The sequence below is a fragment of the Uranotaenia lowii genome, chromosome 3 (genome assembly GCF_029784155.1).
Source record: "Uranotaenia lowii strain MFRU-FL chromosome 3, ASM2978415v1, whole genome shotgun sequence".
Taxonomy (NCBI): domain Eukaryota; kingdom Metazoa; phylum Arthropoda; class Insecta; order Diptera; family Culicidae; genus Uranotaenia; species Uranotaenia lowii.
The window spans coordinates 73780241-73797723 of NC_073693.1; the positions used below are offsets into that span (position 1 = coordinate 73780241).

The 17483-nt window shown below is 41.0% G+C and overlaps 1 protein-coding gene across 1 annotated transcript; it reads left to right on the forward strand.

Annotated features, from left to right (window-relative positions):
* The first annotated feature begins 892 nt into the window (after positions 1-892).
* Positions 893-16486, forward strand: LOC129756310 (peflin). The gene is made up of 3 exons (XM_055753155.1): positions 893-1124; positions 1261-1681; positions 15517-16486. Exons 1-3 carry the CDS (start codon positions 1113-1115, stop codon positions 15744-15746), a joined length of 663 nt encoding a protein of 220 aa, XP_055609130.1. The 5' UTR covers positions 893-1112; the 3' UTR covers positions 15747-16486.
* The last annotated feature ends 997 nt before the right edge of the window (positions 16487-17483 follow it).

The following is a 17483-nucleotide window of genomic DNA, read 5'->3' on the forward strand; positions in this document are numbered from 1 at the left end:
TAATTTGTACATTTGTCAATATTTGGCAGAAACATGAATTATCCTAAAAGATAAAAATCCCAGACAAAAAAAAACTAATTTGAAAACTCAAAAAAAATTCACTTGTATATCTGCTATAAACATTCAAAATAATAATACATCACGCTTTATGTGACTGGAACGCAACTTGAAATAATAAAAAATAACTGAAAATTTCAAAAATTTATTAAAATGGATAGTAATGCTAATTCTATGGCTTTTTTGCTTACGATTATATAATACACGATTTAGTTATGAGATCCAACTTGCCCCAATAATGATTTTTTTTAATAACAAATTAAAAAAAAAGTTTATTTTTGCCCAATTCGATATTGTCAACACAAAATCTTCAGGCCAAAATTAAAAGGGGCCCGTGGAAACAAATTGAAGATACTGTTTTCAGTTATCAATTCTAATTAATTTACTCATTGAACCAAAACCCAATTTCAAGAGTTTCATAGCTAGCGTGAACTTTATTTAAATAAAGGTAAATTTTTCACTCATTTTTCCAATTTCTTCATAAGAGTGTAATGGTCTCCTGAAATTTTTGAGTGCGGCCCTGATCAAGAAAAAATAAACTGTCAGCAGCAGTGCTAGCAGTTAATTTTTTGAAGATGAGCATTAACATTAGATTTTGATATTTAAAAAACAAACTCGAAGTCTTAAAACCTGTTTTCTACTTGAAGTTTTTTTTTTATATAATTGGTCTTTTTTGGTCTCACACTAAGGATTTCTTTGTATGGAGTCTTTCTACTTTATTTCAAAACTAATGAAAACCTTGAATATAGCACTTATTACATTTATGACTGTTCAATATTAGAAAATCAACCAAAACTGGGCCCACTGCTAATTCGATTGACACTCGCTTTTCGCTTTTTTCCAGTTTCATTCAAAGGCGATTTTCAATGATTCAATGATTATTGCGGTGAACAGACGAAGATTTTTCGTGTTGGTGCGCTTGTTGGGAGGAAGCTGCCTTCATTGATTGATTGATAAACACTAATTTTATCGATTAATCTAATTATAATACGTGTTATACGTTACACGGAGACGGGCGTTGTGCGATTGATTAAACTCAATTGAATCGCTTTCGAATGGCGTACCACGTATGTATTTTACTTTTTCCTATCTCTTTTTTCCTGTGCGCTCTGGAAGACGAAAAATTAGCAGCTCCGCCGTAATTTGCATTTGACATTTGTGATTCACTACGTCGTTTTTTCTCTCTGGTATCTTCTCCAAAAGGGTGGATATCCGGGACAGCCGGCGGGATACGGAGGTGCCTACGGTGGAGCTCCACCGCAACAACAACCCGGAGGATATCCTCCCCAATATGGTGGTAACTTCGGGGGATACGCTGCGCCACCACCCGCGCAGCCCCAGATCAGTCCGGAGATCCAGAACATCTTCCGGAGCATCGACAAGGACAACTCCGGCAAGCTGAACTGCCGGGAGCTGCAGCTGGCCCTCATCAATGGAAGAGGCGATCACTTTTCGGACACCGCCTGCAATATGATGATCGGCATGTTCGATAAGGACAAAACGGGCACCATCGATCTGTATGAATTCGAAAAACTGTACAATTATATTAATCAATGGTTGCAAATTTTCAAGACTTACGACCGGGACTCTTCTGGTCACATAGAAGAAGCGGAGCTGTCACAAGGTGAGTAATCTTTTGTTAATAAGTGGGGTCAAAAAGATGGAAAGATTAAATTTTAATGGCTACTGATTCGATTTTTTGGATTGATGTATTTTTTTCCACAAATCTGATGTGTCGAATCTGAATTCAGGAAATTAAGAACTCGAATACCTTTCAGCAAAATTTTGTTTTTGAAATTTGATCTAAATCTTTCGACAGAATGTTGTGCTTAATTTCTTTATTATTTAATTCATTTGAAAACAATTTAATTTTTATTTATCAGCACTTGCCAATAAAGACTTTCTGGATCAGCCACATCCTCTAAACCCTCATGTTGGTTCTTCTAGACCTTGTCAATATAGGACTTCGTAGACGATCTGTCGAACAATTTTTTGAGGCTGAACCATATGTTCCTGTTCCTCAGGGAAACAAAAAAAATTGCACTGGAAATGACTCGTTGTATTGAGCCTTCAAGTACCTTACACCGATGCTGACTTTGATGGTCCATCTCCGCAATTTGACGTTTTTAAAAGTTGTAAATTTGAACTTTATCGTGACGCGATTGCCCCTTTACTGGATAGCACAAAGAACAGACGTATAAGCTAGCCTACGGAACTCGTTTCCAAAATCCCTAAAAACCTTCATGAACTCATTTTTATTTTTTGGCTGGGCCACCAGATGCCTCGAAACACACCAAAAAACTGTCAAAAAACTGTGAAAAATTTTCAACAGATCATATGAGTTATTTAGTATATTTCAAGAAAATCACTGTTGAAGTTTCGGACCACATTGGAAAAACTATCTTAAAGCTTATTCACTATTTCCTTCAAACTTACTAGAAGTGACACTTGGAAGTAATCCACTTTGAGATGTCTAGAATGTGCTGGGTGGGACTGATAGTCGAGAATGTTCCTATTTGCTAACGCTGATAACTGTTCAATATGTGCGAAACCTTAATCTAAAGTAGTTTGTATTTGGACTGCCTCAGTATGTAAGGGAGCTGCTTTGCCCAAGCGACAAAGCGTTGATTTGTTTTGCTTCAGAAATGTTGTTGATACATTAACAACCGCGAAGAAATTTCAATCCAAATACACCGCAACTCGGCACTCTATATCTCCGAAACCACAGGACCAAATTGTACAAATTTTTGTATCTCTGAGTGTTAAACGCAGCAGGCGTTTAATAGTATCAAATAATCATAGTAACCCGTGTATTAAATATAAATAAAGTTCTCTCTCTTGTTCCATTCAACTGTTAACGAAGCTGGTTCGTTTTTTACGGCTCTCCATATTCCAAAAAGTTATGGGTCCAAAGAAAAAAAAGTTGAAGTTTGTTTAAATTTGAGTTTTAAAAAGTACCGTCGCGAATTTTAGAATATGTCTACCGTTCAAGGCGATGTAGCTGCAGCAGCAAAAGCCTTCAGTTCGCTGAATTTGCCATCGATAGAACTGCTCATGGGCCGTGAAAATTGGTCCACGTGGCAATTCGCAGTCCAGACTTTTCTCGTACTGGAGGATTTGTGGGAGGTGGTGAAGCCGACACCGAACGAAGATGGAACCATGAAGCAGATATTTTCTTACGTTCACGGATGATGAGTCTCGTTGCATAGCAGTGTATTTCCTGAAAAAAAATCAGCAAATGAAATTTTTGAAGCATTCGAAAATTATCGATGTTTATCAGAGCGCAAATGGGCGAAAGTTAAAAATTCTGCGAACCGAAAACGGGAAGGAGTTTCGCAACAAGAAGCTAGAAGACCATCTGAACAGTATGGGGGTTCGCCATCAAACAACTACCTGATTGGAAGAAGTAGCCAGTACACACCATAGCCACTGCATTAATCTCTTTGTGCGTCGTTTCTGCAATTAACCCAGTGATCCCTCACGTTAAAACTGTGGTTTTGTCGAGGCTCCAAATCTAGTGATTGCAGTTGTTGTAAAAACTTCGTTTCACTACCACTTTCCGTATCCACAGATCCCCCAAACATTTCGGTGAGATATGCGTCGAAATCATCGTTGTTTTCTTTTGATGGTATCTTGAGGAATAATTATAAACGTGTCTAGTTTGAATGAAGTTTATTTGTAGAATAAAAAAACGCTGACAGTCTTAAAAAAGATTGCTTTGATAGAACCGATTGCTCTTAAAGGGCTTCTTCGATTACATTTTCGGATTCGATGATAGCTTCGTTAGTCATGTTGGGGGTTGATGACGTCGACTGGAGTTGTCGAATCCGCTTCCACGTTTCTTTGATGTACCCCTGAAAAAATTACACAAAAATTGTGTATCATAAAATATCATACATTGTACTATCAACCTTGGCTACATATAAGATTTGGACATGAATATCGAAACATGGCTGAGTTTGAAAATTTGATATATTGATAAATCATACCTGGATTTCAACTTTTTCCTGAGGTGAGAAGAGTGAGAAGGGCGATCCATGGTAGTTTATTCGTGGATCCAGGTAAATCTTAAAAGCTCTTGAACTCCTTAGAGCTGATAACCGCGTCTTTAACGAGTTGAGTGAAGCAGGGACAAATGAGTTCTCCGTACACTTACGAACCTCGCTCATTGCCATTAACCAAGCAATATAAAAGTCGGACAGCGAAACATAATGCTCCTGCATTTTTTTGTACACAGGTACAGAGGTTGAAAAGCGTCGTAATAGCTGTCGTTGAAACCAATGTTCCGAAAATCAATCAAAATAAACACTCAGGATGCGTTTCCTGTTGGATACATTCTGATTGTATAATGGGATAGCGCCTCTCGCAACTGCTTCGCCTGGCTGGTATGCAATCTCGATCAGCGCTCCTATCAGCTATGCAAACCGAGTCGCATCATTCAGAATCCTCGGTTTAGCAAACATCGCATGTCGGAGATGAGAGAGATACCAACTGATCCAATCTGAATGTCGCTCACTCAGTATCCGCCTGGCTGATTAGAAATTGAAAAGACGGCGGAAGTGACCATCTTTCCATCACAAACACAACTACAGTTTGATTTTATTCTTACTGTAGTAAAAAAAGCTGTAAAATCAAATAAATTTATTAATTGGCTATGTTTAAAATCAAACAACATTTGCTAATGATCGGTTACATGTATCACTCGCTCACTGCCTGAACCATTCACTCCTGATCCTAGCCCAACATGATTCGCCGTATGCATCGTTCAATGGTGAGATTCCAATTTGATGATAGTGCTGCACTGTTTTGACAGCAAACATCGTGCGAGGTGATCTGTATTTTAGCGATGAATAGAACGATCGATGATCGGATAAGTCCAGTAGCAATCAATAACAAAACCCGATCGCTATACACACAAAACTTTCGAGGCCGGAATTTAGCAAAATTTTGCTCAAATTTGACCAGCTAGAAACTTAGCAATCAATTTAGCAATATTTTTTAACTATATTTTAAGCAAACGAGAAGAAAAGTTAGCCGCCGAAATTTTTGCTAAAATTTTTAGCAAAAACCGGAGGAAAAGATTGCCCGGATCTGAAATTTCAAAATTTATAGTTTTTTTTTTCTGGAGAATCAGTGAGAATGATTGCTTATGAAATAGAATACACAAATTTTCCTTTACTTTCAATTTATTTCACACATTTTTTTGAATTTCATTTCACACTTTTCCTACAACGGAAGTTTTGATCCTGAGAACGCATCTTCCGGCGAGCGAAATGCCAAGCCATCTTCGTCAACGAATGCGCCGGAGTGTGCCGGCTAGCAGCTCGTTCAAATTTCAGTTGTGGTTCCCTTCATTTCCGCGGAACAGTTGCGGGTTTCTTGTTTCAGTTGTAACCTGGTAGAAAGAAAAACAAACAAACAATTTTGAATTTAAAAATTGATAAATCTGTACAATTCATAATCGGCCCTTACCTGTACGCATCCGGTGTAGATTTGGCTAGTATTTTGTTTTTAACTTAGCCACCACTCTATAGAACGACTAGCATCGAACTTTCGGAAGCGCGCGCAATCGTGTCAGTTAGTTATTTTTCCTCCAACCGGCGCGACGGCTGCTGACTGTGCACATAGCGGCTATAAAACCTTCATTTTACTAAAATCAAGCAAAATGCACTATTTTATTGCTAAAATCAAGTAAATTTAGCTTTCTGCTAACTCAACAGTAAAAAAATATTTTTGCTAACGGAAAGTAACAGCGAAATTTTGCTAAATGGAGCCCCGAAAGTTTTGTGTGTACGTTCAGTTGCGAAGTGCATTCAGGAACATTCATTGAAAATGAGTGATTTTCGGAACACTGGTTGAAACTCCAATGATTCGAGAGGTCTAATAATGAATAGGAAAAAATATTACGAACAATTCAGGCATGACCCGATTTGTTTCCATACCGAGCTCCGGAAACTGAATAGCTAGCTGCTCAAAAAACGATTTTTGGGAATGGAAGGACTGAATCAAAAATTCTTCCCTATCGAGTTTGGCTCCGGATCGGAGGATGTGATGCCCCATGGTGATCAAAGTTGATTTTATATTTGATATTTTTCACCTTTTTTGCCAGATCAGTTAAACTGCTGACCTTAGTGTGCGATTTATCGACAACGTCTAGAATAGCTAACAGCAGAGTATGTACTGCGCATCTAACAAGATTGATTCGCTCTTGCAGCTCTGCAGTCAGCGCAGCCGTTATGTCAAATTTTCAAATTGGGGTTCGAGGTCGTCCATATCGTCATCTTCCAATGTCTCCATAATTGCTATCTGTATTTCATTTTGGAGCTTTTTGCCCGCTGCCAACATGTTGGCCCCGTTTTCGACAGTGACGGACCAAATATGGTCATGGGAAACATTATATTCGGCCAACAAATCTAGTATTTTAGATGACAATACAGATTATGTTTGTCTCTCCTTCACTTGAACCGCATACCTACAAAAATGAAAATTCAATTGAATTTTTGCTTGAAATCTTTCTTAATATTTTCTCAATATTTTTAATTTTTCCCTACATTAACTGGTCCAATTACATATGAGGCCCTTGGAGCCAAAGGGGTATAAGTGCATAGAAGCTTATTTCGAGAAAACAGGCATTTAAACTGTTGTGTTTGGCAGTTTTCCATATATTTTTCGAAAAATTTTGTTTTTCTTTGGAACGTAAAAGTATATAAATAAAATTCAAAAAATCTGAAAAAATCATCAAATATAGTTTGAAATATGAAGAATCGTTTGGCATCATTAACTCAAAATCGACCATTTTGTCACTTATACCCCTTTGGCTCTGAGGGCCTCATATGAAATACAAGTTTTCATGGCCCTAAGTGTTAAGCAATAGAGACATAATTAAAAAAAAAAGAATGAAAAGTGTAAAACTTACCGACTGTTCGAATTACCACTTTGTCCCGTAAGGCGTACTGCACACTCACACCCAGTAGATGACGATTGTAGCACGATGCATCAACCTTCAAGCTGATATAAGTTTATCCTTCATCTCAATCTTTGTTAGCAATCTGATCATAGCAACACAGAATGCATTTATCCTAATCGCAGCAACTCAGAAACTTATGTCAAATAGTATTTAAGTGGAAGTTTCATTCCTTGTCTGGCAGTCATTGTATTAAGATTAACTTCAAGAGTTAACAATTGGCCCACCAGCACCTCCATTCAAGATGGCCCAACCACCAACCGAAGAAAGTTTTGGGAGTTCAAATCGCATGGAGGAAATTTTCAAGATGATCCTGCATCAAAATCGACAAATGGCGGAGCAGAATCAACGTTTGATGGTAGTCATGGAGCGTTTCACCAATCAAGCGGCCTCCCATCAGCCAGCAAACAATCCGGAACTGGTCATCGAATCCCTTTCATCGAGCATCCGGGAATTCTGCTACGATCCGGACAGTGGTCTGACGTTTGACCGCTGGTTTCAAAAATACGAAGACTTTTTCCTTCAGGATGGTCCCAAACTCGACGATGCGGCCAAAGTTCGGTTATTGCTCCGAAGACTCAACGTTATCGTCCACGATAGGTATCTCAACTTTATTCTACCCAAACATCCGAGGGAATTCAGCTTTGCCAAGACAGTTGAAAAACTCAAACAACTTTTCGGAACCCGAATTTCCCTGCTCAATAGAAGGTACGACTGTTTCCAAGTCGTGAAGCAGCCGGACGAGGACTACGTTACCTACGCTGGAACGGTCAACAAACGATGCGAAGATTTTGAGCTTGGCAAGATCACACCGGACCAGTTCAAATCGCTTATCTTCATCCGAGGCCTCCAATCTTCAAAGGATGCTGACGTCCGTACACGCCTGCTGTCCAAGCTGGAAACGGATGAAGCGGATTGCAAACTGGAAACACTTATCACCGAGTGTCAGCGGCTCCAGAATCTGAAACAAGTTACGGCTTTGGTTGAGCGTAAGCAGTCGTCAGCGGCTTTGATCTGTGCTCTCAAGCAGAGGAAGCAGCTGTCGAAATCACCGAATCAACCCCCGAAGAAAGGCAACCAATCAACACTCAAGACACCATGCTGGCTGTGCGGTGCTATGCATTACGTCCGTGACTGCACCTTCACCAAACACGTCTGCAAGTCCTGTGGTAAAGTGGGTCTCAAAGAGGGATACTGCGATTGTCTTCCGGTGAAGCAACTTAAAAAACCAAAACCGGTCCAAGAGGATGTTGCTATCAACCACATCAGCAGCGAGCTTCGAAGAAAATTCATCGAGGTCACCATCAGCGGCTTGGTAATCAGACTACAATTTGACACAGCGTCTGATATCACCATGGTCTCGAAGCAAGTTTGGAAGAAGCTAGGATCTCCACCACTGCAACCGAGTTTCAAACAGGCCAAGGCAGCATCTGGCAAACCCCTCCAGTTCATTGGCAAAATTCAACGCGACGTTACTGTGGGAGACCAAACAAAGTGTGTAACTTTTTACGTTACCAATCAACCAAATCTCAATCTTTTTGGTCTTGATTGGATCGAACAATTCAGTCTATGGTCACTTCCACTTTCTTCAATTTGCTACAAAGTGAAATCAAACCAACTGGTATCGATTAAATCATCTTCAACGCGTTTCAACATTGGTGATGCAGTTTATGCCAACGTTTCCGCAGTCAACGATCAACCATACCAACACACACACAACCGTGTGCAACCTGGTGTGGGATCTTTAAAAATTCCTAATCGCATCCTAACCCAAATCTTCCACCATTTTCCGCCATCAATTCCAATCCTTTACATCCTACCCTTTCCTTCATCCTCAAAGGCAGCATCGAAAACCAAAACCAAAATTCAAAGTTAGATAGCAGCTAAGTTAAAGAAAACACACAATCACTGAAGTTGTAACACCGTATAGGGACCGTCAACAGTTTTTTTTAACTTCTTCGGTTTGTTAATTAAATAAAGTAAAAAAAAAAAAAAAAAAGGTACCTGGAAGTGTGATCGAAGCTTTCGGTAGCGCTCATTACAACGTGCTACTGTATACCTGGAATGGGCGGCGACAACTAATTCGCTGTCATATCGACGAGTTGAAACCACGAGCCAATAGAAATCAAGTCAACAGCACTTCCAGCGCTCCACTCAACATTTTGGTGGACATGTTCGAACTTCAATCTAAACCGAAGGTTCCAACAACACCACCGGAGGAAGGTTCTGACACTTCATCCGAAGTTTTCGATGATACCGTGGAGTTTTTGGAGGATCAAAATCCTGAAGAATTCGAGGACGCAGTATCAGACGAAACTCAACGAGTAGACGAACCCAAATCTTCAAGCGTTCCTTAACGGGTCAGACCGCGGCGTACCATCCGGATTCCTTCCCGTCTGGAACCATACATCGTGTTCTGAAGTTAGAAGGGAGAAATGTTAGCAATCTGATCATAGCAACACAGAGTGCATTTATCCTAATCGCAGCAACTCAGAAACTTATGTCAAATAGTATATAAGATGGAAATATTGTAATAAAGTTTCATCCCTTGTCTGGCAGTCATTGTATTAAGATTAACTTCAAGAGTTAACAATCTTGATAATTACCTTCACTCGCGACGACATTATTCGAAGATGATCTTTGATGGTTTCTCGGTTCACTTTGCAACCTACTGCTGCACAAATTGGATTTAACAGTAACCGGAAACCCTCCCACTCGAAGCACGATAATGGTAAACTATTTTCGGTCACAAGTTTTACAACAGCTTAGATCAGAAGCTGTTGGTCGATTGCTATCGGACGTTTTGTGACAACGCGTGACCGTTTTGCTTGTGGTTCACAGTCGTTCAGGAGTCCTTTGGAATTAGCCATTTTGCTGTGCTTCGATCGGAAGGGACGAATCATATTCCCAGGATCATACTTATCCTGGGAATAAAAACAGTCACTGGTCGGGTCGATGTTGCATGCTGCCTTCTGATCTTTGAAAACGACACAAGAATTGCGTTTCTGCTATTCGAAGCCATGTTTCCACAACTGAAAATTTCACTTGAGTTGGTAAAAGACTGACTGACGGATTGAAAATTTTCATTGATTTCTTGGATGAACTGAGAAAGGCTGAGATGAACATTCAAAAAAAGGGACACAAATATGACAGCGATACGTCCCAGTAGGCGCGTCCTCTCAGAAATCCACAGAACATGCAAAAAATTGAGTCACCGAACTTAGAATAAAACGATTAATTTCGGCGACACTCCAAGAACGCAAATACTCTCATTCGGTTTGCCCTGCCGAGATACCTAGAACGAATATGAATGCGTACATGCAGAGATGCCAATGTGCCTGATTTTTCAAGCATTGCCTGATTTTTCAAGGCTCTGCCTGACAACCTGATAACTCTGTTGTGGTATGAGCCTACTTGGTTTAATGATTCAACTGAATCAAAGCAATCGAAAGATTCCTTTTAATTCAACCTGATAAGCCATTGAATTTCCCTGATTTTTGAAAATATGCCTGATTTTTGCGAATGTCATGAAAAATGGGTATAAGGAACTGGAGTAGGTACTATAGCTGAAGTGAAAAAGTGAAAAAGTGGCTGAATCAAAGCAATCGAAAGGTTCTCGTTAATTCGTATTTAAAAAAGGGATTTCAATGGAATCTTTCGATTGCTTGATGCAGTAGAATTATTTAACCAAGTAGGCTCACAACACATATTAGAGTAAAAATGTGTAGCGATGACCAAAAAAAAAAGGTCATCACTTTGATTGAAATTTCCGTTACTTTAACGTAGCTTGATTTTACCTGAATTTTTATTTCGCCAGTTCCCTGATTTTTGAAAAAAATGTTGGCAACCCTGCGTACATGCGAAATCAGTTTGAATCGTACACTCGTACGGTGTGCTCGCATTTTATCCCCGTTTTTTTTACATGTGTGCTTTCAATCGTAGCAGTCGACTTCTCAGGCAGGCAAACACGCATCTCGAAGGGAAACATACGATTCAGATTGTGTTCGTGTGTTTCTCTGGAGGGCGTGTCTTAGATTATTTCGTGGCACTCACCCAAGGCATGCGTATGGTGTGTTCCTCTCTGCCGATTAGATGATGCAAAATCGCTAGAGATCGTTACGAATCATCTGCCGATCCATGCTTACTGGGACGTAAACTCTATCGGTGCACGTTCATGGCTAATGAGAGCGATGAAGAAAATGTATAAACAAAACAGATAATGAACCCTCTGTCAGACTATCGAAGGTACATTGAGAAAATGAAAAAAAAAGTAGTAGTCGTTTGATTAAGCTTGACTGAAGAAATTTTTTTTTCGTTTTCAAAAGGTTGTATTGAAATATTTCAAGACTAGCAGGAAGCAATGGATGAAGAATATCGATCGCTCATCGAGAACGGCACGGTGGATTTGGTCGAACTTCCTGCGAACCGTAAAGCTGTTGGGTGATAATGGCTTTCCAAGAAGAAATACGATGGAAATGGTGAGGTCTTGCGCCAAAAAGCCAGGTTACCAGGCCCAAAAATTTGGCGTGGATTTCGATGAAGTCTTCGCATCTGTCGCCAAACAGACCTTCCGTACCTCGTTAGTGGTGGTAAGCAGTCGTCACATGGTCGTAAAACACGTTGACGTCAAGATCTTCAGGGATAAGTGGACGAGATTGTCTATTTGAAACAACCGGAAGGGTATGCTGTTGGAAATAGTGTATGTCGTCTCAACAAAAGCCTTTACGATCTCAAGCAGTCCGCTCGAGTGTAGAACCATATACTCGATTCGTTCCTGCGAAAAATGTCGTTTAGCATTTCCAAAGCAGACCCGTGCCGAATGGGAACTGTCATCGCCTATCTATTGGTTTACGTAGACGATATGGTGGTGATAACCGAGACTGAGGAGGGGTTCCAAGAAATATTCCAAGGTCTTCTGACGAACTTCAGAATTAATAACCTTGGAGATATTTCCTTGGCATGGAAGTTGTACGTGGTCAGGATGGGTTCAAGCTTAGAAAACAGCAGTAGTAAACCCAACAATTTGGTCTCGGGGAGGCCAAACCCAGCATGATTCCTCTTTTCCGAGCTACCTTCAGCAGAAGGAGGAGACGGAACAGCTGCCAAACAACCAGCAGTATATCAACCTTATCGGAGGTCTGCTTTACGTAGCTGTTCATACCAGGCCGGACAAGGCTTTCAGCACATCCATCCTAGTTCAAAAATCCAGCTGCCCTACCCAAATGGTTTGGAATGAGGTGTGTGGATGCGATACACCCCTGCTGTGACATAAACATGACATCGAACCCTGCAACATATTCCTCATATGACACACGCACACTAATGGACCAAACAGATCACGAGAGTGACATTCGACCGAACTCGTCCTCTTTCGCATTTTAGACGCCGGACGGACAAGATGTGCTTTTCCTACGGTAAGTTGAGCCGCAGTAGACAAAGGTGCTACCTGCACATGAGGCAAAGCGTGTGCTGCGATATCTGAATGCAACATCCGATTTCAAGCTGAAACTGAGTTCCACAGATGGCGAGTTGGCGATATACGTGGATGCGGACTGGGCCGGTGATGTTCGAGACCGAAAATCTAACTCTAGCCATGCAGTATTTTTCGGAGGAGGCATCATATCCTGGAGATCTAGAAAGCAAGCGTGTGGGTCCCTCAGCTCAACTAAAGCCGAATTTGTTGCACTCGCTGAAGGGTGCTGAGAATTGCTTTGGGTGCGCCGACTGATTAGTCAAATCAGTGGAGACGGGCGACGAAGTAAGCATATTGACACACGGTACTTCTTCGTCTGCCTTGAAGCAGAAGGGTGTTATTCAACTTCAATATTGCCCGTCGGAGGAAATGGTTGCAGATGTCCTGACGAAGCCGCTTGAGCGAGAACGCGTTGAAAAGTTACGTGCTAAGATGGGTGTACTTCCTGAATAAAGGGTGATACGGTCAAAATTATGTCAATATCAACTTGACGTATTTCTTTCAATTTTGCATTTAAAAAACCTGAACACCCCTTGTTGGAACTCGACACGTGGACTGTATGTAGAGGGGCATTGGGAAACGACCACTGGGTGCCCGCTTCCGTTGCGGGATTGGGCCAGACAGGGCAACCCCCTGTGGTTGCCCAACCAGTGGAGGCAGGTCATCGGGGGACGCTGCCTGGAATGCCAAAACTAATCGACAATTGCCACCAAGACTCGCTTAACTCTTTCGATGGCTCATAAAAGAGCCGTTCGGGGGGTGGCAATTGAGAACCGGGAGTAAAATCGTTGGAGCAGCAGCACACAGAAAAACACACACAAACTTAGCTTTCCATATTGTTTATTTCATCACTGTTTCTCTGAGTTTTCTTTTCCTCTTTTTAGCAGCACGATTTCCTTGCGCAACTCTATAGTCCTATTTGCCGCTGGTAGTGTTCGTGATTTTTTGCTGGTTGTTTCACCAACACTTTTCAGTTTTGGGACAATTAACCTCAAAAACGACCATGTGTGTCGACCGGCTGCCCGTTTTTTGTACCGAGAGTTTTTGAGGTTAATTGTCCCGTCTCATATGCATACGCTCAGCAAGTGTGCGTAAGAAATGTCAAAAACAACTCTATAGGCTCCGTCCGAGCACAATTATGGTGAGAAGCTTTCGGCCCTAGCTGGTTCTCTCTCTGGCTGTTGATTCGCTCTCTGGCTGCTGCTTCGGCTTCTCTCTCGCTTCGCTTCTTCGGGATGTTTTTGGTTCCGCGATTGAATGAAAACTGAACTCGCTCGAAGAACGGGGCCGCGCTTTTTATAACTTCGGCTCGTCGCGCGCTGCTCGCTGATTGGTCGATGGTTTTTCTCCCCGTTCTCCCGCTTCGGACCGCTTACCTTCTTCGGGTTCCTCTCCTTCGGCTCGCGCATTTTCTTCAGTCCGTTCTGCGGACTGAACACCCCTCATTTTGAAGGTGTGTGTGTAGAATGTTCCTCCTATTTTGATTTTGGAATTCACACTTCAGTTGTCGAAATGACGTCCAAGAAAGAAGAGCAGCGTATCAAAATTTTGCTCGCGCATCGCGAAAATCCGAGCTACTCGCACGCAAAGCTGGCAAAATCGCTAAGGTTGCCAAATCAACCGTTACAAATGTAATCAAAGTGTTTGGGGAACGTTTGTCGACAGCCAGGAAGTCTGGATCGGGGGGAAATCGAAAACCGGAAGCCGCTGAGACGACAAAGATAGTTGCCTGCCCTAACCTCTCTCTCCGAGATGCCCCAAATAAGCTGGGTGTAACGTCTACAACCGTGCATCGAGCCAAAAAACGAGCCGGACTATCGACTTACAAGAAGGTAGTGACTCCAAATCGCGATGATAAACAAAATACGACGGCCAAAGCGCGATCCCGGAGGCTGTACACGACGATGCTGACGAAGTTTGACTGCGTGGTAATGGACGCCGAAACCTACATCAAAGCCGACTACAAGCAGCTTCCGGGACAAGAGTTTTATACGGCAAAAGGAAGGGGAAAGGTAGCAGATATTTTCAAGCACATGAAACTGTCAAAGATCGCGAAGAAATATCTGGTTTGGCAACCATCTGTACCGGTGCGTGGCTTGAAATGCAGCATTTTCATAGCATCCGGGACTGTCAACCAAGAAATGTACGTGAAAGAGTGTTTGAATACACGTCTGCTGCCTTTCCTGAAGAAACACGGTTGTTCCGAACTGTTTTGGCCGGCTTTGGCATCTTGCCATTACGGTAAAAGGCCATGGAGTGGTACGCCGCCAACAACGTACAGGTGGTTCCCAAGACAAGAACGCTCCCAACACGCTAGAGCTCCGCCCAATTGAGAAATACTGGGCTATTGTTAAGCGAAACTAAAGAAGACCAAAAAAACTGCTAAGGACGAGCAGCAGTTCAAGGCAAATTGGCTTTCTGCGGCGAAGATGGTGGACAAGGTGGCTGTACAAAATCTGATGGCAGGGGTGAAGCGTAAGGCCCGGCAATTCGGATTTGGAAAAGCGGAAGCCTAAATGAATATTTTTCCTGAATTTTATATTATTTAAACTTGAAAAAAAAAAAATTAATTTGATTTTTTAAATAAACGATTTTACCGCGTTTTCCCTTGACCAAATTTTGACCGTATCACCCTTTATTTCCTTGACACAGAATACTGTGTCATCCCTTAGATTAAGGCACTAAGTGCATTGGACATGTCCTGGTTTTTTCAGGATCTTCGGTTCTTTTTTTTTATATATTTATAAGCCATTTGTATTCGTCGGACTGAAAAAATGTATGATTTAGGTGATTCAATGAAAAAATCTTGCTTGAGCAATGGTTTTATTATTTTGAAGAGTTTTTGTCTAGGTTCCAAATAATAGTATTAATCTTCTAGCTTTATGAGGCAGGTATTAAAATATTTTCAAAAACTACGGGTATTTACTTACTCAATTTCCCCTGTTGTTCAGTTGGTCAACTAGTGTCCGAGTACCCCGAAGTTATGAACAATATCTAAAGGTTCCTAATGCTCTTCTTCCAGCTTTATCTCAGATGGGTTTCCGCTTCTCGCAGCAGTTCATCCAGTTTCTGATCAGCAAAAATGACCCGGTCACAAATAAGGAAATTTCGGTGGACCAGTTCATCGTGACCTGCGTCCAGCTGCAGCGCTTTACCGAGGCTTTCCGGGTGCGGGACACCGAACAGAAAGGGGTCATAACGATAGGCTTCGAGGACTTTATCCATATTGCCTTGGCTACGACCACTACGTAAAATCCACATCAAGTCTCCTTTGGCGAGAACTCATCGAAACCACTCACACTCAAACAAACCAACACAACACAATTCACACATCTCAACAATAATCAAAAAGTATGATAGTTTTGCGCTCTGATTAAAACACAATCGATTCTTCAAGTATATATGGGATAATTGTTCTCTCAGGCAAGGAACACAACAGCAACGTTGCATTCTTTATGATAAATGGTATTTTTATGTTAAAAAAATAATCTATACTACTACTTTGCGTCGGTTAACCACACACGTGTCTTTTTTTAAATCAAAACAAACAAAAGGAATAAAAATCAGATTAGATACCATAATCACAAATCCGACACAACACGGTATTAGAAAGCAGCAAAATGCAATCTGCAACCAGAACATCAACAAAAAAAAACGTCAGAAGAAGAAAAATTAAACACAGCTAGCATGTATTTATTGAGGCTTGTTTCATTAGGGCAGAGCATTTAAGGATTGTTGCAACAGAATGAATGAATGATGCAGAAGATTCTGTTCATGCATTTAAACCCCACCCTTAGAGCTTCGAACTCCCTCCGGGGTCCAAGTAGAAATACGAAAAAAGCCCTTGTGACGGGCCAAAAGCGTAGGACTTCTTCGTGGGGAAGAGGAGTGCTAGGGGGGATTATAATGGGAATTTAAACTAAAACCAAACTCCGCAGCTTGTGAAGGTATAGCTATTTTGGTAATAATAAATCTGAACAACAACAGTAGAATGTGTAGCGTTTAGTGAGCATATGCGTTGTGAAAAAGTCCCTGATTTTTCTCCGGTTGGTGCGCGAAGGAGTTCTATTTTTGGATTGGTTGGAAAAACGCAAAACGTTGTTTATTTTGTGCGTGATTCTGCGTATGATTGATTGATGTTGCTTCGAGAGAGTTAATGTAATCTATGGTATCAATTTATGCAAATCTAAAGAAAAAAATTAACATATTCTTATTAAAAACATTCTTCTAGATTGGGCACGCTTTTAAACATTGTAAAGCGCCAAAACGTGGTTACAACTGCTCTGCACATCATTTGGAGGCGGAACCCTTATTTTGTCACAACTGTGAAAACGAAGGCCAGAAAACAAGAATTGTGAAGTCTAAGTATGAAGATGAAAAAACTAAAGATAGAATCAACTGCACTTATGATGGAGCTCGACTACGAGTCGAAAGCGCGCAAAATAATCATGCTAAGCTACAGCTCGTTCATAAGAGTGAATGAAATTTGACGAAATGATCAAGGAACAAAATTGAGCTGATTGGAATTTTTACAAGTAACAAACAGCAACTTTATCTATCATTACCACAACCATGTGTTGATGGAGGAGACGGCCCATGTCTCCAATGTAATAGTCATTATCTTAGTGGCATCATAAATCAGCAATAATTCAGAATGGCGAACCTTAGAACACCCTTTCGGCAGTCATCATGTTTCAATAGTCTTTGGGACGCAAGCTGTATGTGGAGCACGTAGAGAACCTACCATAAATTATGCGAAATTTGATTGCGAAATCTATAGCCGAGAAGTGGAAGAAGAAGTCGATCGTAGAACGAACGTTACCTATGAAGAGTTTTTTCAAGCAATAATGTACAGCCTACAACGACCATAACCAACATCGAATTCCTTACTGGGACGATGCTGTTTATTGAGTTCGTCTTTGGTTAGATAACCGTACAGACTTTGACTTAAAACTAAGGAAAACTACTTAACACTAATTTAAATCTACG

Excerpts from the sequence above, each read along its gene's own strand:
- LOC129756310 (XM_055753155.1), top strand. Across the intron at positions 1,682-15,516 it reads AGAAGCGGAGCTGTCACAAG|CTTTATCTCAGATGGGTTTC; the intron begins GTGAGTAATCTT and ends CTCTTCTTCCAG.